Genomic DNA, 27,920 nt, shown 5'->3' on the forward strand with positions numbered 1-27,920 from the left:
ATTAGTTAACAGTCGTGGTCAATTGAAATCCATTGCTTAGGTTAGGCACAGTCTTGGGAAAGACTCAGGATGGACTTCTGGGATACCTGGGGTCTTTGGTGTTGAGGATAAGGTGATACAGGTGACAATATCTAGTCCCACCAGGAGGCCTCTGTCATGCCCCTACTGTAGTATTCACTTATGGGAAATCTATCTCCTACCTTGCCTAGTTTAGCCACCAATGGCCAGTGGCCTGCTAGGTGTTCTCCAGGGTTATGGGTGGCAGTGAAGTAACTGAAGTGATTGTGACGGAAGACAGCAGGGCGTCTGGGTCGCTCTACCAAAGCTCTACAAATTACATGTGTCATATGTCATGGAGCAAGCTGGAAATAGCATGGCCTTGTGGTGTCAGGGCTGAAGTTCAAAGTAGCTGGGCAGAGTTCCTTCCCAGGGATGCTGGCAGCCACGGAAGAGAAGCCTGCTTTCCCACGTGTCACCTTGTTATTCCTTTAAGTTTTCCTGTCCTACCACATCTCTGCTGAGTCTCCTACTTAGGGGCAATTAGAGCTAGCACTAAGAAGGTGGTAACAGAACATGAGAGATGGGAATAATTTACATAATCTAATAATCTCAGCTCCCCTAGAGTAGAGTTTTCTCTAAGAACAAGCTTTGGCAGGGGTGTGGGAGGAGTGTCCCCTATGGGATTCGACATCATAGCACCAGTGATTCTAGGACACAGGAAAGAGGCCACAGAGGGGAAGGCCACAGGGATCCTGCTGAGAGCCCTGTCCTACATAGTGTCTGCGACTCTTTGGGTCTGGAACACGAAGACCCAGGTATAGAAAGCTGAAGCCCCTGGCATACTACCACCAGGTCCTGGTGCCTTTCACTCCCCAGCATGGCCTCCGGGAGACCCACTGTGGGTAACTTGGGCTGAGCCCTCTCTTTCCCCCTTGACTCTGGCTCCCCTTCCATCCCAAGGCTTCTCAGCAGAGAGAGAACCTTCTGGAGTTGATGTTCATTTTGGTGACGCCAATGAGCTTGAGCGGGGTGGAAAGGCTGAAGGAGGATGCCAGCGGGGAGTCGCAGAAGAGGTCGGACAGCTCGTCCCGCTCCTCCAGCTCGAAGGCAGCGTCATTGAGCATCCTCCTGTGCAGGCGGCAGGTCTGCTCGATCTTCATCTTGTTGATGTCTCCTCGGAGGCGCATGAGCTGCCTGGCCAGCTGCTGGTCCTGGAGCCGCATCTCTGCCTGGAACGGGAGAGGCCAGACTCGAGTCAGCAGGGGGCCCGGCAATCACGAGTAGCTCTGTAAACGCTGCTGAGGACACTCATTAATAGGAATCCTAACTGACGTCATGGATCATTGACAGATCCATCTGGCAGCAGGCACACATCCTGGCCCAGAGAGGTGAAAAGACACTGACTGCAGTGGAATGGGAAGGCATTACTGCCCGATGAAGCTTTGTGCCAGGCTAGCAACTATGTCTAAATCTTGCTCTGTGCCAGTCCTGGCTTAGAGTTGCTTTCCATCCACTCTCACTCTTTGGTGTCCAAGGGGGATATTCAGATGGAGGGAGACTTCGAGAGTAATAGACACCAGATTTGGTGACATAGCTTCTGGGTGGGAAGGGGGATGTATGGGCTGGACAAAGGGGGCTTTCTACTGTGACAGTGCCAGTTAGGTCATGTATGTGGGCTGCCATAACATGTTCTATTAATTATTTGAAAGTTCATACATTTTATAATGTATTTTGATCATATCCATTTACTACCACCTTCCTCCAGCTTACCCTAGTACCCGCCCACTCTTACAAAATCCATGTCCTCAAAAACTAAAACAAAAACAGAAACCCTGACTCCAGTTAGTCCTGCCCATATACAAATGGGTTTGGGGCCATCTACTGGGGCATGGGATAGTACCAGTGGTCATATTCTTAAAGAGGTGTGGCTCTCCCTCCCTCTGCAGCCTGCTATTTTTTTCTTTCATCAGATGTCACCAATACACATTTTCTTAAAAATAAAGGTTCCTAAGAGCCAATCATGAAAGTGAGCTGGTATTTATTCTCTGTTTTACTATGAACCAGACAAAGCTAACACACTAGAGCTAATCCTCACGATAGCCTATGAAGTGAAATTCTTACTATGTCACAAGTCACAGATGGGGACGTTAAAGTCAACTATCAAAAGGCCCTTGGTGGTAAAGCTAGGATGGGAGCTCACGAGACCGACAACCCAGTTCTGCCCCTTAGGGAGAGGGCGTCTAGGAGATAGAGCTGACCAATGCCTGGGGACCCTGGAGAGGGTTTCTGATATTTTCAGCACCTCTGTTTCCTATTAAGAAAGGGATGCACTGCGAGCAGCTCTCAGCAGTACTTTTCAAAATCCATCAAACCCTGGGTACCTCACAGCCTCCCCAAGGTACCTGCTGTGAAGGTCTATATTTTGCAAGTCAGGATACTGGAACTCAGAAGGCTTCAAGGTGTCCCTCAGCCAGTCACCCAGCTGTGACTTGGCAGAGAAGGAAGGCAACTGTGGTCTCAATAGGCTTCGCAGGCAGCCAGTTTCCCATTAACCAAGCTTTGTCACTGACAGGCCACCAGCTGTTCCTACTTGACCTGAGACCCAGTCCCTCCTGCCATTTACTCTGCCCACGCCAGCAAGTGGCTATTGTTTCAATACTTGTGTGTGTGTCCTCAGACTCAGCTCTGTGGCCTACCAGGTGCCGGGAGCCAGGAGGGACTCCCAGTGCTTATGCAAATGAATGCAAATGTTCTCATTTCCGCATTGGGTTTGGAATACAGAACAATTGCCTGGGAGAAAATTAGTGAGCATTCAGCGTGTTCTCTCTCTCTCTCTCTCTCTCTCTCTCTCTCTCTCTCTCTCTCTCTCACACACACACACACACACACACACACACACACTTGTTTTTCTTAAATGTGAAGGGCTAAGACTTCCAAATTTAAAACCAAAATGAAAAATCTACATAACAAAACATTTACCATCTTGTTCTTTTTGAAGCACAGTTCAGCAGTGTTCAAGACATGCATTGCTGTGCAACCATAGCCACCACCCAACTCCAGAAAATTTCCATCTTTCTCAACTAAAACATGTGCTCATTAACAAAAAGAAAATTTCCCATCCCCCCACCTCCGGCCCCTGACAAGCCCATCTCTGCCTGTCTCTCTGAGCTAGCTGATGCTAGAGAGCCTCCCCACACACACGCACACACACACACACACCCCGCAGGATTCTTTTTGTGTTTGTGCTCTTGTAATGGGCTTATTTCATTTCCCATCATGCTCTTTGGGTTCACATGACTGAGAGGCTTTTTATACTAAATTTCCTTAGCAATGCTGAAGGGACACAGGTCACTATGGATATCAAGATCCCCTCACCCCCTGGCTCTCTGCACTTGACCTCTACTGTTTCCCTGTCTTTTCCCCAACCCCAGGCCAGAGGCATCACATTTACTGTGTTAGAGATGAGGAACTTAACCCAGGCCCTGTCCTCCTGGGAATGGTAACACTCCGATACCCCCGGAGTCAAGCAGTGGCTCTCCCAGGGGCTAGGGGCAGCAGACTTCTTGAGGAGGCCCTGTTGCAAGTGGGGCTCCTTTCTTGGTAGCTAAACCAGTCACTAATGCTTCCTTCATTTCTCCAAGAAGGGGCTGAAGAAGTTTCCAGACCAGACAAGAAGCTGTATGTACCTAGAAGCTGTACTGGTTGAAATGTGGGTCAGTAGCTACCTGTGTTTCTCTCTAGGCCAGGCCAAGACCCAGGGAACACCTAGGCTGGAACACTGGTCTTAGACTCCAGCCGAAGGAACTCAGCTTAACATAGGTCGAATACTGTCCTCTAAAGCTCAGTGTAGAATGTTCTTATTTTCCATCCCTCCCTCAGGGTGGCTTGCCCTGCCTCTGGGGAGACAGGCACAGGCTGGATTCAGAGGTGTGGTCTGTACTTCCAGTAATCCCATTATCGGGGCACAGTGCCTGCTGAAAGGGTGGTGGTGCCACTGGTGAGGGTCAGGATTAGGGCTTAGGAGAATGGTAGGGAGAGGGTCTTCAGGGGCCTGAGGTTGTGGAGAGAGCCAGTGCTGTGTTTCAGACTCTTCTGGTGCCTGTGGATGCTGGCAGTTTGGAGACAAATGAGAAGATTCTTAGGAGAATTAGCTTGTTTCTTCAGGTAGATGGCAAACCCCCAAGGGTAGGATTATCTAATTAAACAGTAATTACAGGGCTCAGAAAAAGAAGGGAGAGGTTTCTTGACTTCAGAGCTCCCTGTGGAGTGAGGAGAGGCAATAGAGATGCTGAAGGAAAATGAAGAAAGCTAGAGAGGAAAAGAGAGTCTGCTGGGAGAATCCGGAACAGAAAGCTCTCACGTGAATGTGCCCTGCTTACTGGAGAAAGATCACACTAAGTACTTTCCTAAGGGGAAAAGCAAAGCTCATGCCTACTTTGTACTGGGAGCACTGACAACGAAGGCTGCAGAAATCCCCTGGATGTCCCGAATAAACTCTGTGGTTACCATATGACCAGGAGTTTCACCCATGTCAACTGGAGGCAAGGACTCCAAAGAGACCTGTGACCCATGTTCATAGTGGCACACTCAACCACAACATAGATGAACACAGTCTCTCCACTCTCTGGATGCTATCCAGGCTTCAGCAGGAGGAGATTGGAGACTTGCCACAGCATAAATGAACCTTGGGGCCATTATACTAAGTGATACTAGCCAGACACAAGAGGACAACTGTGTGACCCATGTGTGTGGAGCTGCTGGAACAATCGCACTCGAGACAGACAACAGAAATGTTTTGCAAGGGTGTGGAGATTGGGAATCAGTGTTTAAGTGTCAGCACAGATAGAAAGTGAATAGCAGGACGGAGGACATGTGCCTAGTCCCTAATTCTGGAGGTTCTTCAGATGTTATCTTAGTCTGAGAGACTCCATTTGTCTCTAACAGATGCTGGAAAGAATTGCTGTGAGAGCCAGGAACCCAGCACGTGTGAAGGGGCGTGTTTCATTTCCACATGGTTGGGCCATAGAGGCCTAATTCTTGGGGATCGCAAACAGTCTTTGTATTCTGCCAGGGTGTTTGTCTAGCTTCCCCTAAAGGTCAGCCATTGTTATAATAAGACATGTATAATGTCAGACATTGTTATAATCAGTACCGTGCTGGAGTCTGTGTAGAACCAGGACAATGCAGCATACTTTAACCTTAGTTTGACCCCTGTGAATCCTGAATTGACAAAGGTGAAGGGAGGCAGGTGGTTTGGGTAAGGTGGAAACTTGAGTTTCTGGGAACCTGGAGAAGGAAAAACTCGAAGGTTCCCAGAAGAAGCTCCACATTGTGAATTGGTTTCCAAGGGGAGTTGTGGACTCAGGTAGAGGGGGGAGTGTACTTCATGGAGAGGTTGTCTCTGCCAGGAGGTACTGGGCCACAGAGTTGGGAGTAGCCTCTCCTGACAATGGGGGAGGGGTGTGTGTGTGTGTGTGTGTGTGTGTGTGTGTGTGTGTGTGTGTGTGTGTGTGTGTGATCTGTAGCCCCTTGCTGTGGGCTGTGCTGAAGAGCTGGTACCTTGGCTCTAGTCCCCTGGGCTGGTTGAGTAGGGAGGAGGGAGCCTGTTATTATTGCTTCCTGTCTGGACTTGGTCTCCTTCCTGGGCCTGTACTGATTGGGAAAGCCGGAACAGAGTCCAAAGCTAGGAAGAGAGCTCTGGGCCCTTCAAGCCCTCCTGGAGAATTCCTGATGTTACCCAAGTGTGAAGCTCTAAAGATGTGATAAGGTTTTCAATTTTTCATACTTGGGATAGTCCCCAGACAAACTATTGCCTTCTTTATGAGAGGGTGGACTTTCAGAGCTACCAGGGGCTCTGGCTTTCAGTCCCAAAACAACCCATTCTTAGGTGAACAACCCTGGACAGGTGTGAGCTCCTTGTGGAAAAGGGCAAACAATGGTCCCATCCTATCCCCCAGACCCCCCACCCCTCCCATCCCTCCCTATCCCCACCCCTCCTCATCCCCCACTCCTCCTTACCCCCTCCCCTCCCCCCTCCCCCTCCCCCCCTCCCTTAATCAGCACCTGGGGTATGAAGGATGGAGGGAGCTGTGCTTGCCTGGAAAGGACATACAGGAGAGGTGAGGAGTTAAGAATGGGTGGGGACCCAGAGCTGACACTTCTCAGAAGTAGCACCGCAGGCAAACTTAGGAAAAGATGTCCAACACCTCAGATCCCTGGGGGAAATGCAAGTCAGAAGTACAGCACACTGTGATTCTAGCCCATGGACGGCTGAGACAGGGAAAGACAGAGAGAGAGACAGAGACAGAGACAAACAGAGACAGAGAGAGAGACAGAGAGAGACAGGGAGAGCCAGAGAGAGAGACAGAGACAGGGAGGCAGAAAGAGACAGAGAGACAGGGAGAGACAGGGAGAGCAAACTATCTGTCTTGACTACCTGAGAAGTTAATGTATTCCCATATTCCCATATTTCCTCCAGGACTGCCCACTATAGCCAAGACATATAATTGACCAAGATGTCCAGCAAGGGGTAAATGACTTTTAAAATGTAATTTATTATTCTACCTTAAAGCTGTAGAAACTTCATGTTTGTACAGATGTAGACAGAAGTAGAATGCATTATGTTAAGTGAAATAAGCCAGATACTTTTGTAACCAGACAGATAAACCCACATGTCCTCACTCGCTTTCGAAAGCCCATAAAACTGAACACTAGGGATCCTTGGAGGCTGGGAGAGGGTGGGAAGTGAGACAGATGGAAATGGGTATCTAACCAGGAGAGATCCATGCCAATACTCTTCTGCAGTCCTGGGGATTGAACCCATGGCCTCACGAATGGGAGACAAGCACTGTACCACTGGACTACAGCCCTAGCCCAGTCCTTACTACCCAGATAACTAGTCTACAACAATTTAGTACATATTTCAGAATAACTCAAGGAGAAGTTGAACAGATAGTACATGAAAAAGTAGAAACGCTAATTTTGGTTTGACCACCACATACTGTACCTAAATGTACTATACCATACCCCACAAGCAGGTCAACATGTTGATTTAAATGCACACACACGCACACGCGCGCACACACACACACACACACACACACACACACACACACTTTTCAGGAAGGGATTGTCCATCCTACATGCTTAAACTGAGCTAGCCCATTTGAGACTTGAGACTACTATGGCTGGGCTCTGTAGTAGCATAAGGCATCTCCTCATACGGAGTGAAAGAATTACTTGGAAAGAGGGCAAAATGGAGTTGACTTTTGGAGAATAACATGGCAAAATGTCAGAGTTGAGAGGACGAGCTGAGCAAGTAGAAGGCAGCTCCATGCTTGCTGACTGAAGGAGCAGTGAGTACAGCAGTCATTTGGAGTATGAGCTCTGAGGCTGGGCAGATATGAGTTCAAATCCCCATGTTGATAATCAGTTTCCTCACCTGTAAAATGGGGGTGGTGAGACTGTCAATAGCACCCGTCTTGGAAGGAAGCCATGAGTGTTAAGTCAACAGAAGGAAACACAGCCCTGATCTTGGCCTTTGGCTCCTCTTCCTCATCGTCCTTTCTCAACAGCCTGACAGGTAGGTACCTGTTGCCCCCATTTCACAGTGTGTTTTACATACAGCTTGTGGTTCACAATGTGAACATGTGCTAGGTCTCTGAAACAGGAAAGACTCCTGGCCCCTGAGTCAGGCGGGTGCCACACTATCAGGCGTATCCACATCCTTGGCTGTTACTTAACCCCTCTGACCTAAGACTTCTGTCTTTCTGAGTCTCTGTCTTCTTTGTAAAGTGGGAAGGGCAAACAGTCTCAAGCTTCTGGGAGCACCACATGAAAGTGCTCTGGGAGCACCACATGAAAGTGCTCTGGGAGCACCACATGAAAGTGCTCTGGGAGCACCACATGAAAGTGCTCTGGGAGCACCACATGAAAGTACTCTGGGAGCACCACATGAAAGTGCTCTGGGAGCACAAGCGTTCTCTCCCCCAGCATCATCACCCACCTCCATCCCACACAGTGAGGATGACTTGTCATCTGGCAGGTGTCCAACAGACACGATAATGGGCACTGGTGTTATATGTGCCAGAGCCCTATGCTTGGCAAGATTTACCATTAAGAACCCTGGTTGGTGATCAAGCTGAGGCCATGGGGCACCACTGCCAGAACCCAGGTCCCCAGCTCTGACACACAGGTCCTGCCTGGCAAGTACCTGCCAGCCTCGTTTTTCTGTTTTGTAACAATTATAAACACCTCTGCCTGCAGGGAGCCAACACCTGCAGGAAGCTAGCACCGTGTAGGTGCTATGGATTCTCAGCTTCTCACCACAGAACCTGGGAGATTAAGGCTTTTGCTTTTGTCTGCCTCTTTCTCACAGAGCAGGAGGTGTTCTGGCCTCTGTTTCTTATCTCCTTGTCTGTCAAGAGCATTTCTGAGCAAGACCACAGAGCCGAGATGGAAGGTGGGTGACTGTGAGACACGGTTGGTTGGTTGGTCGGTGGCTCAGCTCCAGGCCCAGGCCTGGCTCCCTGACCAAAGCAACTGGAATACCACGGTCACCTGCAAGGAGCTGACAGACTCCTGCTGCCCAGGGCCATGGCCTTCTCACACTATTAGGCTGTCCTCTGCTAGGATCAAAACTTCTATTACAACCAGATCCTGGTGACAGAGACCTAAAACCTACTTCTGAAGCAAAGTTAGGAGGGTTTCAAGTTTAAGACCTGCCTGAGTGAGTTCAAGGTCAGTCTGTGCAACTTAGGAAAACCTTGTCTCAGAAAGTTTAATAAATAGAAGGGGACATAGTTCCATGGAAGGACACTTGTCCAACATGAGAAGAAAGGTCTCTAAATCCATTCCCCAGGACTACAGACAACCCTCTGTTCAGTTGGGTGTTTGAAAGTGTGGCGAGGACAAGCCCATATACTGACTGGGGTTACAGTCTCAGTCGGTCTCCTTGGACATGTGGGAGAAAGTATACATTTGCACAGGAGTCTGGCAGATGAGGAAGGAGAGTAGGGGTGCCCAGGGATTCTGAATTTAAATAAATGTGGCATAAGAAAGGTTATGCAAACTACTTTCACAGGGCCTTAAAAATAGTTGGATTTCAGAGGCACCTTGATGTTGAACAATGGATAAATTAGAAAAATAGCACGAAGCTTTGTTTTAACTGAAACAGACAGAGGCAAGCATTCTAACCAAGCTGCTTCAAGCTAGGCATTTTAAGAGCTGCCTTTTGCTGGTGTCTGATCTCTGACAGGGTGGAATTGGGCATGGGAGTCCAGAACTCAGCATCTGAGCTGCTGCTAGCCTCTGGGAGAGCATTGCTAAGCAGGTGGGGTCTCCTGCACCACTGGGCTGGGGATGCTTAGGGAGGAGCGTTCACTAAGACCCTTTGCTGTATGAACTTGGCTTTGTGGGGCTGTTAAGTCAGGGACAGGATACAGAGCTCAAGCTTGGGTAGTCCAGATCTGTCCTCTGAAGTCTCTTCACAGTCCCCTGGGTCTCTTTTCACTCCTTGGTACTCTAGATGTGGTATGGAATATGGCATTTAGTGTCCCTTGGGACATATTGGAAATTCCAAATTCTAGACCCCATCTCCCAGGCCCACAGTATATGATGTTCATCCTTAAAATAGACTCAGCAGGTTCTGGGTGCACAATGGAGTTGCAAGGCCAAATGGCTTTTCCAGCATGATCAGCCCGGCCTTCCCCAGTCAGGTGATCTGAGCCCTGGCTTTGTCACTTCCTGGTCAGGTTCAATGACTCGCAGGAACTTCATTAAACTCATCTGTCTGATGGGAACAATGATACAAGTACATAGGACCCTTGTAAGACTCAATGGAATGTAGGGATTCTCATTCAACTGTGGTCTTCTGTCTGCCTCCAACCTGTACATTCTGTCGTCTGTTGATGTCCCTGTGAGCTTGGCTTTAGGGAAACTGGCTGCCTCTGGAGGATGCTGTATTCTGTGGCAGCAGCTGACTAGCATTGGCAAAGTGACCCTATAATCCAGGGTTCAAATGCCAGCTTCCTTATTCCTGGCTGTGTTCCGCTCTAAGTCTTTTGTCATCTTGAAAATGAGAGTTTGGGAGGGCGAGGTCACACGGCAATGAGCAGTGAGTGACGCAAGTGAAGTACCTGGCACAGAGCGAGCACCGTGACCCATCTGTCATCATCATCCTTGTCATTACTCACCTATGGTCACCCAGGAGAATAGAAAACGTTATACAGGTCTAAGACATGTTACTAACGCACGTATTTCTTGTGCCCACATCAGACAGCCTTTGGCAGCCACATGAGTCCTGACTATGACTGTCTTGTCTTGGCTGGCCTCTTCCTCTTAGCCAGCACACTCTGGGTGGGGTACCTGGCCATGCTTGGTTTGATGTGTCCTGGCAATGGGTGTGAGTATGCCCCATAGATTTCAGACAATGTTCTCAGCCTAGGCTGTGTGCTGCTTAAATACCCTTGAAGACTCTGGACATTTAGCATCATGTCCTAGATGCTCATCATATCCTGAGGCATTGGGATCTTTCCAAAGCTCCCCCTAGGTACCTTTCTATCTAAAGGATGCTGGGAGGTGTCCAGGAAGCTTGGAGGGAGCCCCTTTATTTCTAGTCACTCAGAGGAAAACTTCTCTACTCCCCACTCCAAAGGAGAGACCACAAGGAATGTGAACTTACTTAAATAGGAAACGACTCTCAAATGAACCCCCAAACCAGCAAATTGCATCCTTGGCTAATGGGAATATTTTTTTGTTCCTCTGTGAAGAACAGATCAGAGCAGTTTAGCATCAGGAATTCAGGGTGCAGCATTCAGGGTCTGTCTCTGGCTCTCATGCCCACCTCTCATGCTTCCGTGAGCACCCTGTAGTCACAGAACAAGAATCCACAGGAGCCCTGTCTTCTGTGAAAGCCAACAGCAAGCTTATCCATGCTTGTCCCTAACAGCGTACACAATGGAACAGTGTGTTCTGTGCAGTCTCAGTATCAACTAAAGAAGTTCCCAATTGATCAGATGCCCAATGTTCTGAGCTGCCACAGCCCACAAGGAATTTCAGGCCCCAGTGGAGAGATGACTTGCAGGACTCACCAAAACAAACCAAGCAGGCCTCTGCTTTCCTCTTGGTGGGAGAGTTACCACCAGCTCTGGAGGGCAGCTGGCCCTTGGCTGCTGGCTCCTTGGAGTCAGATGGCTCTGGAGGTGACCCAGGGAAGCAGCTAAAGCTTGGGGGAGGGGCTTTGTTTCAGGTCTGGGTCTGCTGAGAAGCTACTGTTTGGGGCCGGGTGGGAGAACCTGGTGGTTTTCCTGGGGCAGCCTGGGACAATGCTCCACCTCCTTTCCCGGGATTTCCATGGTGGGGAGAGGTTCCTGGTGGGAGTCTGTTTGCCTGTGGGCAGTGAAAGGATCCAGCTGCGGCTCCACTCAGCATCTTCTGCCCTTGCTCACTCCTTCCATCTGGAATGCCCGACCCGCCCTGACTTCTGGGCAGATTCTTACTCAACATCCTTTGACAAAGCCTTCACCCCAGGCGTGATCCGTCATATGCCCTCTTCTGGAAGTTCTGTACACCTTGAATTATTAAACAGCACTTCCCACGCTGAGCCCCAGCACTTACAGCTATGAACCCCAGACTGAGAGCCCTTCCCAAAGTTGGCCACCCAGGAAGACCCACCATCCAGTTAGTACCAACTGCCAGCTCAGGGAAAGAGGCCACTCCTTTGCTCAGTGAGTAGTGGTCCCCAGCCCTGTAGTAACTGAGGTAGATGGGGAGAGGGTTTCGGAGAGAAGTTCAGGTAAACTCTGGGGCTCCCGTAGCTGTCCAGGAATAAGAGACTCCGATGCTGGTGAGGAGAGGGTGGGAACATGTGTGGGCTCAGATCCTTGGACTAACGTACACTTCCTCTAGATCTTTGATTAGGGGCTGACTGACCCCCCATGTATCCACTGAGAAAGGAGATCTACCCTTTGCCTAAGGAAGCCCGGCATGCCCATGGGAAACAGGCAGCGATGGAAGGACAAACATGATGTGGGAAGACAGACAGACAGAAAGATGGAGAGGAAACATGCATGACACATCCATGGCCTCTTGGCGGGCAGCCACTCACCAGTTCCTTTCTGAGCCAGGCGATAGCTTCGTCGATACTCCGGAAGCCTTCCAGCTTGTCTGTGGCCAGTGGCCTGTCACCTCCACTGGCACTCCTGGCAGGTGGAAGAAGCTCTCTGGGTTCCCTTAGAGGCATCAAAGGCTCTCCACCCCCACATGCTCCCTGCTCCAGACTCGCCTCTTGCTGGGCAGCTGGCCTCGGGAAAGGCCAGGTCTGCTCCTCCAGCTTGGCTTGCCATTCCAGGTAGGAAGGTCTTCGGGTCTCCAGCCTCAGCTTCTCAGTGAGGGCCTTCAGGCTGAGGAGGTGGTCGTCGGGAGGTATGGCTGCCCCTGCTGGCCTGTCTTTCTCACCCACTTCTTCCACTTGGATCCGGGGCACAGACATTCTCAAGTCTGCCCTGGTAGCTGGACATGGGAGGTGGTGGGGCCACTTGGGAGGCTTGCTGGGTAGCAAGGTCAAGTCCCGCTCTGTATTGGTCTCATACGGCTGTGGCCATGGCTCCTGAAGGCATTGTTGGGATGGGCGTGAGTTTCAAGGCTTGGTAGCACCTGGAGCCAAGCAAGGCTGTAGAGTGTGCCTCTCAGAGCAGCTGTGTGTCTCAGGGTCTATGATTTGTCCCGTAATCCTGTGGCGGCCATGCTTCCCAGAAGGCAGGATCAGACAAGCATCGGCAGGAATCTTTGGGACAGACTCCTCTGAGATCTCTCTATGCTTGCTGGAGGTGTGCAGGTCAAAGGCAAAGAGAATGCAGAAAGTAGACCTACAGGAAGGAAAAGAATCATATCAGCCCAGGACTCACGCCTCAAGATGGGAAACTGAGGCTCAGCGACGGGGCATCTATGCGCCAGTCTTTGGCAAGAAGTGAGGCGACTTCACAGACTCCGCAGAGAGCGACTGATAAAACTGGACAGAGCTTTACTGTCTGTAAAACCACTCTACCTCTCTGAGCCCATGGAAGACCGTGCAGCAAGTGTAGGTTTGTTTCAACACCTGATTCACAAAGTAAGAACCAGAGTCTCCAAGAAGCCGAGCGACTCACCAAGATGGATTCCTCAGCAAGAAACAGCAGAAAAGGCCAACTGGTCTGGATCTCAGGATACAGGTTTGTCTTCTGGGCAGGTCCTCAGGGCCAGCTGACAGGCCAAGTGGGATCCCACACAGTCTCAGGACAGGTGTCTCCTGCCCCTAGCCACCCTCATATCCACCACAGCCCCACCCTTCATCCACACTCACTCAGCTTCCGGCTCCAACGACAACACCTGACCTCACCTTGTCAGAGGAAGCAAATAAACCTGCAGCCACGGCAGGAAAGAAGCTGCTGGCTGGAGCTAGACTCTGAAACTGAACGCCACTCATGACTCACTCTTGTGGAAAGACGTTTCTCCCCTTTACCTAGACTGCCCATGGGGCCAGCACCGCCTTGCAAGGGATCCAGCTGTGCTCTGAGCCGATCAGCTTGGCTCTAGGGAAGGGCACAAGCCAAGACTTTATCCTATCATATCAAGGCGCAGCTGAGTGAGAAGCAGACCAGAGGCCCCAGCTTTAACATCATATGTCAGGGGAGATCTGGGCAAGGGGAGATCACGGTAGGAGGCATATGACTTGAACTTGGGTTTGAAACATCTCTGTTGAGCTCTAAACAGGAATGAACTGATGTGAAACAATTCCAAGATAAGGCCCAGATGAAAAGCTATAGGTTCAGCTTCTAAGAGCATATGCTGTCCTTGTGTGGAAAAAGAAGAAATAAAGATGTTTATGGACTTGTGTGTGTTTTAGCCCCTGACTTCACGGTGACACAAACTGCTCATGCTGTCTTTACACAGGCAGTGTCTCCACCCTGATGATGAGATTTTCTCTCTTTCTGAGAATGTCCCATCGTGACATTGTACAAGCCCAGCCTTCTTTGGGTTAGTAGGGTACACTTGAGATGTGGCTGGAAGACAATTTATCTTTTTACCTATTGAAATGCATGAAATTGTTTCTGCATTTTAGTGATTGTGAATCAAATCAATATTTAAAAAAAGTTTTAAAACTCCCTAATCCAAAGAAGAATTAATTCAGGAGATACCTTATCGCAGTGGCAGAAACTGGGGATAGATGGAGGTGTAGACTGAGAAAGCCAAGATGGGAGAGGGTGGGAGCAACTGGGGCCATTGAGGGAGGATGTGTGGTTCCTCTTGAGGCACACAGATCCTCAGTAAGAGGAGAGCAGAGCTTTCTGCTCAGGACCATTCCTACAAGCCTGCGCTGTGAGGAGAGCAGACCAGAGCACTGGATATTGCCCTCCCCAGGGCATCATTAGTGAGAAGGACATTCCACCCCACAGAGAGCAGAGAAACCGGGTTTCATTTCTTGCCTTCTCTGGGCAAGGTAATGGTACCTTGAGGATCCTTGATCATCCCGAGGGATACTGAGCCCATTATGTGAGCCCTGAGGCTCCCCCAGTAGCAGCCTCAGCTTCCGGAAGCTCCAAGCACATAGCTAGAAAACCGTCTTTGCAGATGCTGAGCTTGGGATGTGACCCTAGACCTGGGCTGTCAGGCTAGCTGAGCCTCAGTCTGGCGCTCTGTATAAGGGGTTGATGCATCTCTTCACATACACTCTCTGTTAGCACTCCAGGAAGGCACAGCAACTCTTGATGTTCTGCCCCTGTGCTTTCTCACGATTGCCTTCTTCAGATCTCTCCAAGTGTGAAAACTTGGGAGTGGCTTGCTGGGGCCCTTCCCAGGCGCCTGCTGTCTGCTTTTTGTGTGGAGGTGCCAGCCTTCATTCTGAAGGTACACCTGGGGCAGCTGAACCCTAGAAAGCTTCCTTCCTCAGACAAGGGAGCTCTCATTACAGCCAGTGAGCTTTTTGGAGAAAGTCCAATTTAGACTGATGAGCAGCACCAAATCCTGGGAGGGACAGCACAGGTGGGGAGGCCTTCCTACTCCTGCCTGCTTCTCTGCAGGGGGTGGCAGCCTGCAAGGTTAGGTAAGGGTCTTCACTCCAGCCTTGCTGTGTGGCTTTGTTTTAATTACTGCTTTTGAATAGATTCAGAGAAGGCCTGAGCAAGAGCTTAGTGAGATTAGGTAGGGAGAGAGCCTTTGATCCACTAGTACAGGGTATACTCTGGTTCTCTCCAGCCTCTCCCTCATCCAAGAGAACAGGTGCTACAAAGTAGCGAGCGAGCACAGAGATGGAGAAGGTGAGGTGTTTCCATGAGCAGGCCATAGGCATGGACCTGGGCACATAGCTTGTCAGGTCTCTGCTCTGGGCCCATGGCCTCAGGACCACTCTGTGCCTCTCTCTCCATTCTCCTCAGAGATGTTGGTTATAGCCAGAGTATGCACTCTGCAGACTGGCCTCTCAACATGCGAACACTGGCTTCTTGGTTTAAAGCAGAAAAAAAACAAAAACAAAAACCCCAAGAAAACTGTTCCAAAGGATTTCAGGATGATGTCTGCCTCCGTTAAGGGTGTGGATGACGGAGGGGAGTTGAGGCTTAAACAAGGTAACAGAGCTGTTAGCTCTGCACCCAACATGCAGGAGGCCTAAATAAAATTACATTTTTAAAAGGTTGTAAAGCAGATGTAACCTGTGGATGACATCACACTCCAGTCCCGTCACCCCACCACTGCCCTGAGCTGTCATTTGGGGGTCCTTGACCTCTGGATGACCTGAGTTGTCTGCTCTTTTGCATCTTTCCTTGGAAACCGAATGACCCTGATGTTTGAAGAGGCCCAGAGGGTTTCTTCCTTCCTCTATAACTGGTGTAGGAATTGACCTGGAATGTTACCCACACAGGCCTGGAGAGGTGCCCAGAGAAAGGTTTGCTATCAACTGCCCACTTAGTAGGCACTTTGCTAGCTTCATCCTGAGCTGGTGGTGAGGTGCTGGATGGGTGTTTGGGATAGGTGCCACCCACAGACAGCTTCTTGGGTGGGCAGAATGGCAGCAGGGCCCTTCTGTCTCTCTTGACACACTAGGGTATTCTGAAATCTGGGCTCAGTGAGAGCCCCTGACTCGCTGAACAGCAGCACCAGACTCACCTCTCCTACATTCCCCTGGGGCCAGTACATTTAGAGGAAAGCAGGAAGCCAAGGGGCACTGCCAGACCTGGGGCCAGGGCACCAGAGGAAAGCAGACAATCTCATAATCCCACCAGGCTCAGGTATGCCCCACGTGGCAGATACCCCATTAGTAGCAGGGACGAGCCTTGCAGGTGTGCCAGTGTCTCTGAAGGAATGATGTGTGGGCCTGAAGACCCACTCTGCACGCATGGTTGCTGTTCAAACATGCTCCAGGCTTCCAGGATAGCACAGGAGGCTCTGCCAGCTGTGAGCTAATTCCTGGGCTGCTGCTGGAGGAGGCGGGTGGATAGAGCTCCAGCCGTCAGCCGACACCTTGTCTCGTTATGAGCTAATGTGTTCATCTGGAAAGTCTTCAAGCCCACTTCCCCAATTGGTTCCTGGGCAGAGGAAGTCTAGGGGTCTGTTGACTAATGCTCCCCTAGAGTCTTTCCACTGGAACCCATCATTTCCTCTTCAGGAGATACAATCTAACATACACAGAAACACTGCCTTTCCTGCCCCCCTTAAATCCCATGGCTTTGCACAGCTGTTCCTCCCCCCTCCTTTCTCTACCTCAGTTCTCAGGGATTTGAGCCCTTTCTCCTTCCGGAAGATTTCTTTAATCTTCGCTGGTAATGACAGCACACAGGAAAGCAATGATGTCATCACAAGATTAACTAATACTTACTCAGAGCAACCACACCAGGAGTCATCCTAAAAGCTAAGCCGATTCCAACGCAGGGGTGCACATAGACGCCTATGATGCACAAGTTATTGTCCCCGTTGTACAGATCGGGGAGACTGAGGCCCAGAGAGGTGTGCTCTCTTGCCTAAGGTCACAGAGCTAGTCAGGGATGAAGTTGGGACTTGAGCCCTTGGTGTCTGTGTTTAGGCTAGCTCTTCATGGGTGGGCTTCTTAACCCTCTTCTACTACCACACTTATTCCAGGGTCTTTTTATAAGGTTTATTGTACTTTATGTATATGGGTGTTCTGTCTGCATGTATGTCTGGGCATGTGTATAGTGCCTGAGGAGACCAAAAGAGATTGCTATATCTCCAAGAAATGGAGTTATAGTTGTGAGCCACCGTGCAGGTGCTGTGAATTCAACTTGGGTCCTCTGGAAGAGCAGCCTGTGCTCTTAGCAACTGAGCCAGCCCCTAACAAGGTCTTCACGATGGTCTCCTCTACCACCCTGTGATGTTCACAATGTGAAGCAGTATTTTGATCCTAGATCCAGAACCTGAATGGTACTGCCCCACTGTAATCAAGCCGGAGTGAGTGGGCAGATAGATCAGGCCCTGTCTCTGTGGCCTGCACTTGCTCATGTGTATACAGCTGTCTGGGCTCAGAGAAGCAGAGGTGTGGCTCCGGGGCTTCCTGTGGACATCCCCTCCGTCTGTCCTCAGGAGCTACCACACCTACTCCTTCCCTGCCCTGCCTGGGAAGTGTCTGAACAAGAATATGTCTGTAACCCATGTGGCTGGATGCGGGTATAAAGCCTCCCCACCCCCTCTCCACTCAAATCAGGCACAGACTGAGGTTGGCCATGTTCTGAGACTTTAAACTGAAGCAGAAAGGACTCCCTTGGTGATCAACATTGTATGAGGTCATTTCCACTTGGCACCTTCTCCTGCCCTCTTCCTCCAGAAAGACCATTCCACCTTGCGTTGAGGAATCCTACCCCTCAGTTCTTAGGCCACTGATATCTTCTCTCACCTCAGGTGACTCCTTACCCCAAGCTGGCCTTACTCCCAGGAGTCACTGGGGCTGCTAGGGGCCTCTTGTTATCACAGGGAGAACATCTACTGGTGTCTGACACCAAGCACAAAAGACAGTTTGAGGCCCCCAGTGTGACCGTTAGAAGCCAGGCTGTTGTGGAACACTGTTCTCTGGCATGACAAGACTGTTGTCCTTTGAACTCTCAGCAGCTGATATTACCCACAGATGACCCATACAAGACTGGGTTCATATTCCATCATGGGAGAAAGAAGCTCATGAAGCCCCACCTTTCCTCAGGCATACAAGCAATTAACAATTCCTAGGGGGAGCATTTTCTTCGGTGGTGTAGAAGGAGCCCACATTCACACTGGTAACTCCAATTATTCCCCGACTCCATTGGCTCCCTAAGCTATCTTGGGTACATCATTTCTTTGATCCATCATTGGTTCCCCACCTGAGGTGAACAGGCATTTATTCAGTTCCCCACAGTCTACAACCCAGGCTTTGGTGACATAGCCCTTCAGATTCTCCTCTGAGACTACTACTTCTGGCTGGGTTCCTGGCAGTTCTAACTGGCGAGCAGAAACACAAAGCAAGGAGAGGAAAGAAAAGAACATGGCGGATGCTTGCTGAGATTTGGGTTTTGTTTGTTTCTATGCCACAACTAACCTCCTCCTTTGCTGTCTGTAGGGAACTCCCATGTTGTGTGGACCAGAGGCAGGCCTGATACCCATTGTGTTTGTCCTTTGGGACCACAGGACCAGCCCCCAGTCCCCTTCTTCTGCCAAGGCCCTGCCTACTATATTTAAGCATGTGACTTGAGCTTGACCAATCAGACTCAAGCCTGGGCTCTGAATTTGGAGTGTGTGGGGTCCAGATGGAGAGCCAGTGAGATTTCACATGTGGCCACTTAGGTGTTAGTCACAAGACAGCTGTGAAATGCAGAGGTCTCTGAGACAATGGTCTCTACTAAATAACCAGGGGCCGACTCTCACTTCTGGTTCTGCCCTGTATCTGCCTGCTTTCTTCCTTAACACTCACCCCATCTCACCTCCTATGGCTGCCCAGTGGTGCTACCATCTTGCTGGAACGTTGCCTACACTCAGGCACCCTGGCTAGAGTCAAAAAATGTAATTGACAGCCAAGCAATGTCATGAAATGTTGTGACGCCCCAAAGACCCTCTTCGCTTCTCTTCTCTTCTCTTCTGTGTGTCCCTCAGAGAGGGATACCATCTGTGGTTGAGAACTGACAGGAAAAGAAGTTACTTCTTCTTAGTGAATTTTTGCTAAGTCTGCATTCACTGTTGTTTCCTACTTTACAGTCAGCAAGCGGCACCTTTGAGGACAGGATGACAGTTTACCATATGTGGTTCTTTACTCCTCCTCTGCTCCTTCTAGCAAAAAATGTTACCCATTTGAGGACCATCCAGGGGTCCTACCCTGGATCTGTGCCTACCCTGATAGGTTGCTGCAGGACTCCCAAACTGGGGCAAATGTTTGTACGTCTGGCCAGCCCAGCCAGCTCTTTGGCTACCTCAGCAAGATGACACTCCCCATAGCAAGACTTGCCTATGAGTGGTCCTACTGCTACAGCTCACCTTCTACAGCTGTTCTGCTTGGATCGGAGCCTTGTAGCCCTTACACTGGTAGGGTATTCTCAAAAGTAACTCCCGATGTCACCTGGAGACTTTCCATGCTGCCTGAGAGAGGTACAGGAACCCTAGTATTTGGGTTGATTTTACAAGTTGGTAACAAATGACCCATGTCACAAAACTCCAGCCCAGGAACACCAGCATGGGGCTGTGATCTTCATCCAGAAAAGAGGCACATTATTTAGAACATAGGTATAGATGGGTGCCCTCTGCTCAGCACAGGCAGAACACCAATGATAACAGTTCCCAGAGGGCCTTAACACAGTGGAATCTCAATTGTTCTGACTCTACAAGGGTCCCTGCAAGATTGAATAGCTTGGTTCTTGGAAACAGAGCCCTGCTGGGGAAAGCTGGGAGTTCTCTATCTTCTCCCACTGATGTCCACCATCCTCCTCTATCCCCCACACACACCTTAGTCCTGCGACCAGGCATACATGCCACAGTCCACATACCAGGTATGCTGTCTCCTTCCAAGTGTCCCTGTCCTTTGTGCCCTTGGATGTTTCTCTGGGACTCCACTAGTGGTGACCCTTTATCTTCTACAGCACATCTTGGATCCCGCCCTAGGAACTGTGCTTCTTGGTATCATTCATAACACTACTGAGTTTCTAACACCTATCAAGTCAGACACTCTGGGAAAAAAAAAGAGCATTTGCTGAGCTTGAGGACCTGAGATTGCATACTCATTATATGTGGAAACTGAGGCACAGAGATGAGCAAGAACTTAGAGGACAAGGGTTGGAACTAGGTAGGTGTGAAGAGAATGATGCCAGCAGGGTTGAGCTTGGGGCTAAGGGCTTACGCTCTCTCCCTTCTTATATATCTCAGCAGGACAGGGCTCATTTTGTCCTCTGGTAGACAAACTCTCCTGGAGATGGATGGCTCTGCCCCACTCTTGCAGTCCAGTGACACTGTCCCTACCTCAGGGGCCACCTTGACTGTGATTACATGCCACATACATAAAACAAGGAAGGCCAGGGGCAGGTCTTCTAGACTACACAGTTGGGCAAAATGAGCTGCAGACTGAGTGACCAGCCTATGGCTTAGGCTACCTTGATGACAGCCCACCACAGTCTCCCACCACATTCCTTGCGGCCGCCGTACTTTTTTCTAGAACATGCTATCTGGACATGGCTGGCTACTTCCTTTCTGAGTCCCACCCATATAGAAAACTTTCCATTGGCTGGTGTGACTTAGTCATTTAGAGAAGATTCTGGAATGAAGAACTGGCCACACCATGGGTCAGGCCCCCTCAGGACCTGACTTTTCTTAGGAAGGCAGGTACAAGGAATGACTGTCGTCCTCAGTGAGACTGGCTCTCACACTCCAACACTGTCTGGCTGCCCAGTCCTGTATAGCTGAGCAGGGCCAGGCCTGGTCAGTGGACAGAGAGGCTCACCCGAATACAAGGAAGTCTGTGTTACTCTGCTGAGTGCATTTGCACGTCCCCAAGGGCAGACGCCATCAGAAAGCTGTGACCTGACGAAGAGTAATGTCTTTGGCCACCCAATTAATACGCTAGGGCAGGCAGCCCCCACATCCCCCTCTGCTTCCACCCATAGGCTGTGCTCTGAGTGGTCTCCAAGACTGCAGAGTGGAGGGCAAAGTGAGCCAAGTTGACAGCCTGCACACACCGTCTTGTCTCACAATCCGGTCTGGGCTCCTTCTAAGAGGAAGCTGTCATAGAGCCATGGGTGAAATGAGGAAGGGAAAGGCACTCACTGGGCTCTACCATTTTTTTTCAGGGGGTAGAAGAGTTATAGATCTGGGCTTCCTGGGCCAGGCAGGCTTATCTGTTCAGGTTTAATGATAAACCTGATGCTTATCTTGCGTGGGGGTGGGGAACTCCTATCCAACTCACCCAAGCTGGAAGGTGTGCTCCGTAATATGACCATCTGTACTTGGCAGACATGCTTCAGTACTGACCAGCTGGGGATGAGAGGAGGGGACACAGCCCCGCCCCCACCCCGCCCCAAGCTGCAGACACAAGCTAGGCGCTGCCCAGAGCCCTTTCCCTCCTCTTTGTAGTTGCCATGGTGACTGAAGCAGGAGGGACACCCGCTGATCTGGCCCTCTGCCAGTCATCTTTCCCCTTCCCAGGCCCATCTTTATTCCAGCTCCTAGTCAGTGTTGTTGGGAGGATCTGGAATAGGGTGTCCCTGGCTGCAGTTATGGGCAGGAAGTGGGCTAATTGTGCTGGTGTGAGTGTGTGTGTGTGTGTGTGTGTGTGTGTGTGTGTGTGTAGTTGTTTAATTGGCTGTGGAATGGCTGTTCTCTCTCTCTCTCTCTCTGCATGTATGTAGTATGGTGGTTGATGGCTGGTTGTCTTGCTGTATGTGTGTGAATGTGAATGAACGAGCTATCTACCCAGGGAAGCCATCCGTGTGTTGCCTGGATAGTTCCTTCCTGCAATGAAGCACCATGAAAATCCATTCCTTCCTTCCAAAGAGGCTGGTGTCTGTCTCTGGGCTGGAAGTCCTCTGCAAACAGGCTTTGCTGTGGGAACACTTGAGCTTAAGGAAGGTTCTGCCACACGACTCTTGAAACTTAGATGGTGTAGTAACTGACTTCTGCCTGTGTGTAGGGAGCTGGCTCGTTCCCGAACTGACTGAGAGGCAGTCCTGATGCTGGGCCTGAGGGCTCCAGTGTGGGAGGACAAAAAGATGACACAGGTCCGATATACGTGATGGGGGCCATGGGGATGCAGGGGCAGCATCTGGCTTGGGCAGCCTCAGATACTGTTCCCTTGGGATTCCATTTCTGAGGAAGATGGAAATAACTCAGCTTGGAGATGGCAAGAAAGACATCAGTCCCAAGCCCACCTCCCTGGAGAAACATGACCGAAGAGTGTGTGCACTGGCCTCTGTTTTCTTCTAGGACAGCTTCTCAGATCATAGCAGCCAGTGTGCCAGCAACCACTTGTTGGAGACACAGACAACAGAACTCACTTACCATCATTCTCCTAGGACAACTTGGTTTGCAGGGTCCTGCGCGAATGGCTGCCCCTCCACTTGGGATCCAATGCTTCTTGCTGTATATCTGAAATAAAATTATCCACAAACATTTTCTAACCACGCTGCCATTTATAAGCTTTTTCTGTGGCCTGGGTGAGAGAAAACTTCCCAAAAGTTAGGCCCCATAGAAACCCCAAACCAGAGAGAGACATCATGAGACTGGCCCAGGATCCCACAGCTCCAATAGTAGGGCTAACTAGACTTGAACCTGAATCTTTAGACTCTAAGCAGAGTCCCACTTTCATTTCTAAGAAACGGGTAGTCATGTTTCACCACGCTGAGACACTGTGAGGGAAGAATCTATTAAAAAATACGTATAAAACCTTTGCAAATGCAAAGTGCTGGGTCCGTGCTGAATAATTGATAGGCTTGGCTCCACAGGCCTCCTGCAAGACGCCTGTGAGTTTGCTTTCGTTTTGCCCAGTGAGAAAAGTTGCTAAGAAAACTGCCAAGAAAGATGTGTGCTTCCTTATGGCTCTGGGAGGGGTCATGACTTCCAGGATCCATACAGCTAATTTATGCCTGAAAAGAGGGCAGAAAGCATGGAGCTTCTGCAAGGAGGAGAAGAGCTGGACTCCTCAGCATGTCCCCTCCATGGCCCTGGGCTAGGGCTTCTCTGGCAAGTGTGGAAGAAGGTACCTGAGAGGCCGAGTGAGAGGGCAGAAAGGAGCCGTGAGAAATGAAGAGAAGGAAGGGGGTCCTCCTGGAAAGTCAGTCTGTCAGTGTCTCAGCCAACCACCCCATGTGACCACAGAAGTCTGCAAAGACCACAGTGGCTCCTAGGAATCAGACGCAGACTCCTCTGGAGCAGTTTGTGGCTGTTAAAGCAGAGGGTCGCTGAGGTGTGTATCCTCGCTACAAGAGTAGTGTATGCTTCCCAGGAAACTCAGATACCACACTTCACAGTTAAGGACACAGTGGCTCCCTGGAAAGTGTCCCAAGTGGCATTTGTCCCTGGCCCCCAAAGAAGGCAGTTAGGGCTATTCAAATCTATGGTAATAGGGCTCCAACTTCAAATAAGCAAAATCAACAAAGTCTGGTTCAAGTGAGAATCTGTTCTGTTTGTTTTCTACTTCACTCTGCGAGTTCCCAGGGTTTAAATGTTTTGCAAGATTTTCTTAAAGGGATCCAGGTGCACGGTGTGTCTACTTGAGTACCTCCACATCACCTGAGCATGCTGACTGCTCAGAGACTGGAGGGTCTTAGGGCTTTGTTTTTGTTTTTTGCATTTGGATGGGACAGTAAAGGGTACAGTCGAGCCACAGTTGGTCTAAGCTGGGATGGGAATGTCCAAGGTGACCTGCAAAAGGAGCATGCTGTGCCCATGGCTGGGATACGGAGAGTTTCTTTATTCTAAGTGCATGAAGACAGAGGAGAAATGGGGTTGTGTAACCCTGCTCTCCATCCTGTCAGCAGAAGCTGCACCTGATGGGACATATCAGGAGGGGATCTGGTGCTTCAGAGAGGTAAAAGGCAGAGACAGGACAGAAAGAGATGTTGGAACCTGGCCACTAACTACGTCTGTGATATTGAATGTCATAAACCTAATGTCTCAGGCTTAAGTGTCCTCACCCATAAAGCAAGATCATAGCAGAAGCAACACAATGGTCTAGGATGATCAAATGAGATAAGGCATATGTGGTACTAATGATACCTCTAATTGGACTGCCACCTCCTGCCCTTGACTGTGCCTGGCTGGCGTTCTCCTTGGCCTGTCCCTGAGAAAGCAGCTTCCCAACAACAATTGCCACTCAGCAACACATGTCTGTGAGTTCTAAAACGGGCAGAGCACCAGTTCAAGGTCACCTCTGACCAGATTCTTTGTTCCTTGAGGGTAAGACCACCTTTATAAGAATCCTCTTCCTGATGCTCTTCTTGATCCTAAACAGCTTTGGAGGTAAAGAGAGGTGTTCTGGGTGGTTTCATCAGGCGAGCTGTCCCCAGCTGCATTCAAATGGAGACTCCCTCCTCCCATGGTTCACTGGGTGGGAAATCCCCACCCCTTCCAGAGGCAGCAGTGCAGGTGTGCTGTTCTCTCTCGCAGCAGCAGACGCATTCAGCAACCAGCAAAGCTAACATGTTCTTTTTTTTCCTGATCTTTTTGAAGACAGCAGTATTCCAGAGGGGTGGGTTGATGCATGACTGTGAAGGACAGATGGACTGGTAAACGAAAGGTATCTAGGGAGTACTCCAAGGAGGAGATGGTCAGGGTACCAAGAGGCAGATGGCTGGGATGTTAGAAAGCCCTCAGGAGAGGCCCCCTGGATCTGCTGGAGCTTTGGAAGTAAACATGTCAAAAGACACCTATGTGTGGGCAGAACTTGCCATCCTATTGGCTTTTACTCAAACTCGATAATGGGCTTGCAGTCCGCCATGTTTTCAGCAGCTGCTACCAACCGATCAACAAGACAGATGAGGCCACAGTGCAGGCAGCCCTGGGCCTGGAGCAGCTGCTTCTCTGACTACTTGATTTGGTAAGGCTCAGGTCTGTCTTGTGTCCCCAGGGTTCCGCACCTGTGCCTGCTCAAAGGCTAGGTATCTGATGTCACTTCTGACTTGATGATAAAGAGGGGAAAGCCACCCCCTACCCCGTGGCCTCCTGGTCATACAGGTCCTTATAAAAACTTGCTCAAGGTTTTTACCCCCCACTTTCTCACCCCAGGTCCTTCCAGCTGCCATTGGTCTGTCCCCAGGCACTGCTCAGAGGTTCTGCTGGCCTCTTGGAATGAGGAAATACAGACCAGCCTTTAAAAGTTGGCACAATAGCCACTGTATAGGCTGAAGCCCGGACTGATGCAAATTTGCCCTTCAACATGAAAAATGGGATTTGCCCCAGGTTTGCCTTACAGGCCCCATGTAACACATCCTGGGATCCACTATTGACCAGTTCCCACATTTGATTCAGGGTATCCTAAAAAGAACCTTTAGCACCAGTGAAGAAGAAAGGCTCAGCCCACCACTCTGAGGTGAGAAACAGAAGCTTGTCCCATTGAGTGATACTCCATAAATTCCTCCATGAAGGTAGTTTCCATATGCCAGGGACTCTTGGACAGGCTGAGGTGTGAAGAGGGCCTGAATCAGGGGAGCTACCTTAGAGAACACTCCCCCTCCGTACCCTTGAGACTCAGAGTGACTGTCCACAGAGCTGCTCCTGAGATGATCTGGCATGGTGGCTTGGTAGAGGGGAGAGGGTGGGGTGCTCAGGAGGACAGGTGGGTATAGGAAGGGTGGGGACGGGTAGGGTAAGACAACCTCCGATCCCTGGTGTCCTCTTCCCTCTCCTTTCCTTTGCTCTACTCAAGAGAGAAGTGGTAATGTTACTGGGGAGAGAATTGGTCCTTGAGGGGCAGGACCCCTGGCCCAGGTCCCCAGATCCTGTCAACTTGGCCTTTATGGAAGCTCAAAGGCTATAGGTAACTGCCAATTAGCAAGGCTCAACTGCTACTTCCTGTTAAACATTAGCCCACTAGCCTAGCCTTGTTTCTCATGAGCTGAGCCAATCTCATCCTTCTAGGTCTCCTTCATAATGGGTCTGTCTTCCTTCCTCCTCACTGACCCAGAGTATGAGATTCTGGTTGCTGCTGCTTCTCCTGCTCCTCCTGTTCCTCCTCCTGTTCCTCCTCCTGTTCCTCCTCCTCTTTTTTTAAAATGAGGTTTCATGCAGCCCAAGCTGGCTTTAAATTTGCTAGGTAGCCAAGGATGACCTTGAACTTCTGATCCTCTTGTCTCCAGCTCCCAAGTGCTGGGATTATAGGCACCATGCCACCATGCCCAGTGTATGCAGTACTGGGTACAAAGTCAGGGCTTTATGTATGCAGGGGACTTTCTTAGGCCATGAGACAAGCCCCTCGTGACTGTGATTTCATGTGGGTGTGAATAGTGTCTTCCTGTCCCGGGCCATGGTGGATTCCCTGGGCTCCTGAAGCAATCTTTTTCTAAGAGAGTTTCTGGAGTGTAAGGGGTTAGACCCATGGATGTCTCTGCGTTTTCTAAAGCCACACAAACTGCTCCAAGTTTCTTTGCTTCTCCGTCTACAAACAGAGCTCACACTGTCTCCTCAAAGGGTAATCACACAATGGCCAAGGGCACATGGGTTCTCAGCAGGGAGATCAGGAGGCCCTCCGGAGAGAAGCACCTTCACTTTTATTGCCTGAAGTACAGCATTAGAGCTTTCCCAAGCTCTTGAAACCTGCGCCGGCAGGATCCATCTCACAGGAGGACAGGCTAACAGGTACCTCAATTACCTTGGCTTTGCCAGGACTTTAACCAGTAAGTCCCAAGTTTGGTGGGAGAGGAGAGAAAGGAGAGAGAGAGGAGGAAACAGGAGGAAAGAAGAAAGGGAAGAGGAGAGAAGAGAGAGGAAGGGAAGAGAGAGGAGAGGACTCTGGTGTGTGGAGGGGAAGCTATGTTGGAGCTACATCTACCCAGCACTCTGTACAGCACTCGGTCTCATCCGAGATGCTCCAGGGATGACAGTTTGGTGGTGGGAGGAATGGAGGTAGAATTTGCTGGTAAGTGAATGAAGCTGGGGACACCAACCTGGAGCCAACTCATCTTCCTGGTGTCCCCAGGAGGGCTTACCCACAACAGAGCCCATATACACACACAGGAACCACATCTGAGAGAAGGCTGCACCCCCCGCACCCCCTACACCACCACACTTATTCTTTCTGGCCATTCAGAAGCCCAGCTCCATTGGCTGACCTGCTCATTTGTTTGTGTGTGCAGTCCCTCTGGTGTCCCTGGCATCATTCTTGGGGTGCCAAAGGGCTAAGCACCCTAGGTCATTTCAGAGTTAGCGATTGAACCAAGAACGCCCATCTCCCTTAGATGTGTAGGTGTGGGAGTCACCAGCCTAGATGAGTAGTTCTAGACCAGAGTCCCAAGAGGTTCAGGCATGGAGTCCACACCTGGTCCCCCACGCCTTCCAGAGAGGCCCGAAACCCCAGGAGCAAATAAGAGGGAACCACGCTGTCCTATGGAGGTGTCTTCCTTCCCTCCAGGGCTGTGGGATCCAGGGCCCCCACTGCCCACCCTGAAGACCTGGGCACCCGAGCTCCTTAACAAAACCTTACCACCGCGAACCCACCTTCTTGAGCTCCAGTCGCGTCGTCGGAGCTGTCGCGGTCCCCGCCGCCAGCCCGCGCCCGCCCCTCGGAGCTCGGCTCCCGCCTCCCGAGCTCCCGAGCTCCAGATCGCTGTGAATTCTCCGCACCGTTCTTTTTTGAAGGGACGTTCTTTTGCGTTGCGTCAGGGCGGTTGCCTGGCGACCGCAGAGCTATTCCGCCGCCAGCCTCCCGGCGCCGCCGCCCGCCTCCCATTCAAGCCGCGGCAGGTCGGCCTCCCGGCATCTCTGGTCCAAGTGCGCCCGGGTCC

At 50.5% G+C, this 27,920-nt stretch overlaps 1 protein-coding gene across 2 annotated transcripts; it reads right to left on the reverse strand.

Annotated features, from left to right (window-relative positions):
• Positions 1–925: 925 nt before the first annotated feature.
• Positions 926–27,809, reverse strand: Fam167a (family with sequence similarity 167 member A). Of its 2 annotated transcripts, XM_032918078.1 has the most exons (4): positions 27,634–27,809; positions 22,483–22,569; positions 12,107–12,866; positions 926–1,229 (listed from the first exon to the last, which is right to left on the reverse strand). In XM_032918078.1, the coding sequence occupies exons 3-4, from the start codon at positions 12,488–12,490 to the stop codon at positions 966–968; spliced, it is 648 nt and encodes a 215-aa protein (XP_032773969.1). In that variant the 5' UTR covers positions 12,491–12,866; positions 22,483–22,569; positions 27,634–27,809; the 3' UTR covers positions 926–965. The 2 variants fall into 2 exon arrangements, with proteins under 2 accessions (XP_032773969.1, XP_032773970.1); XM_032918079.1 differs by lacking the exons at positions 22,483–22,569; positions 27,634–27,809 and adding an exon at positions 13,146–13,313.
• Positions 27,810–27,920: the final 111 nt, after the last annotated feature.

The sequence above is a fragment of the Rattus rattus genome, chromosome 12 (genome assembly GCF_011064425.1).
Source record: "Rattus rattus isolate New Zealand chromosome 12, Rrattus_CSIRO_v1, whole genome shotgun sequence".
Lineage (NCBI taxonomy): Eukaryota > Metazoa > Chordata > Mammalia > Rodentia > Muridae > Rattus > Rattus rattus.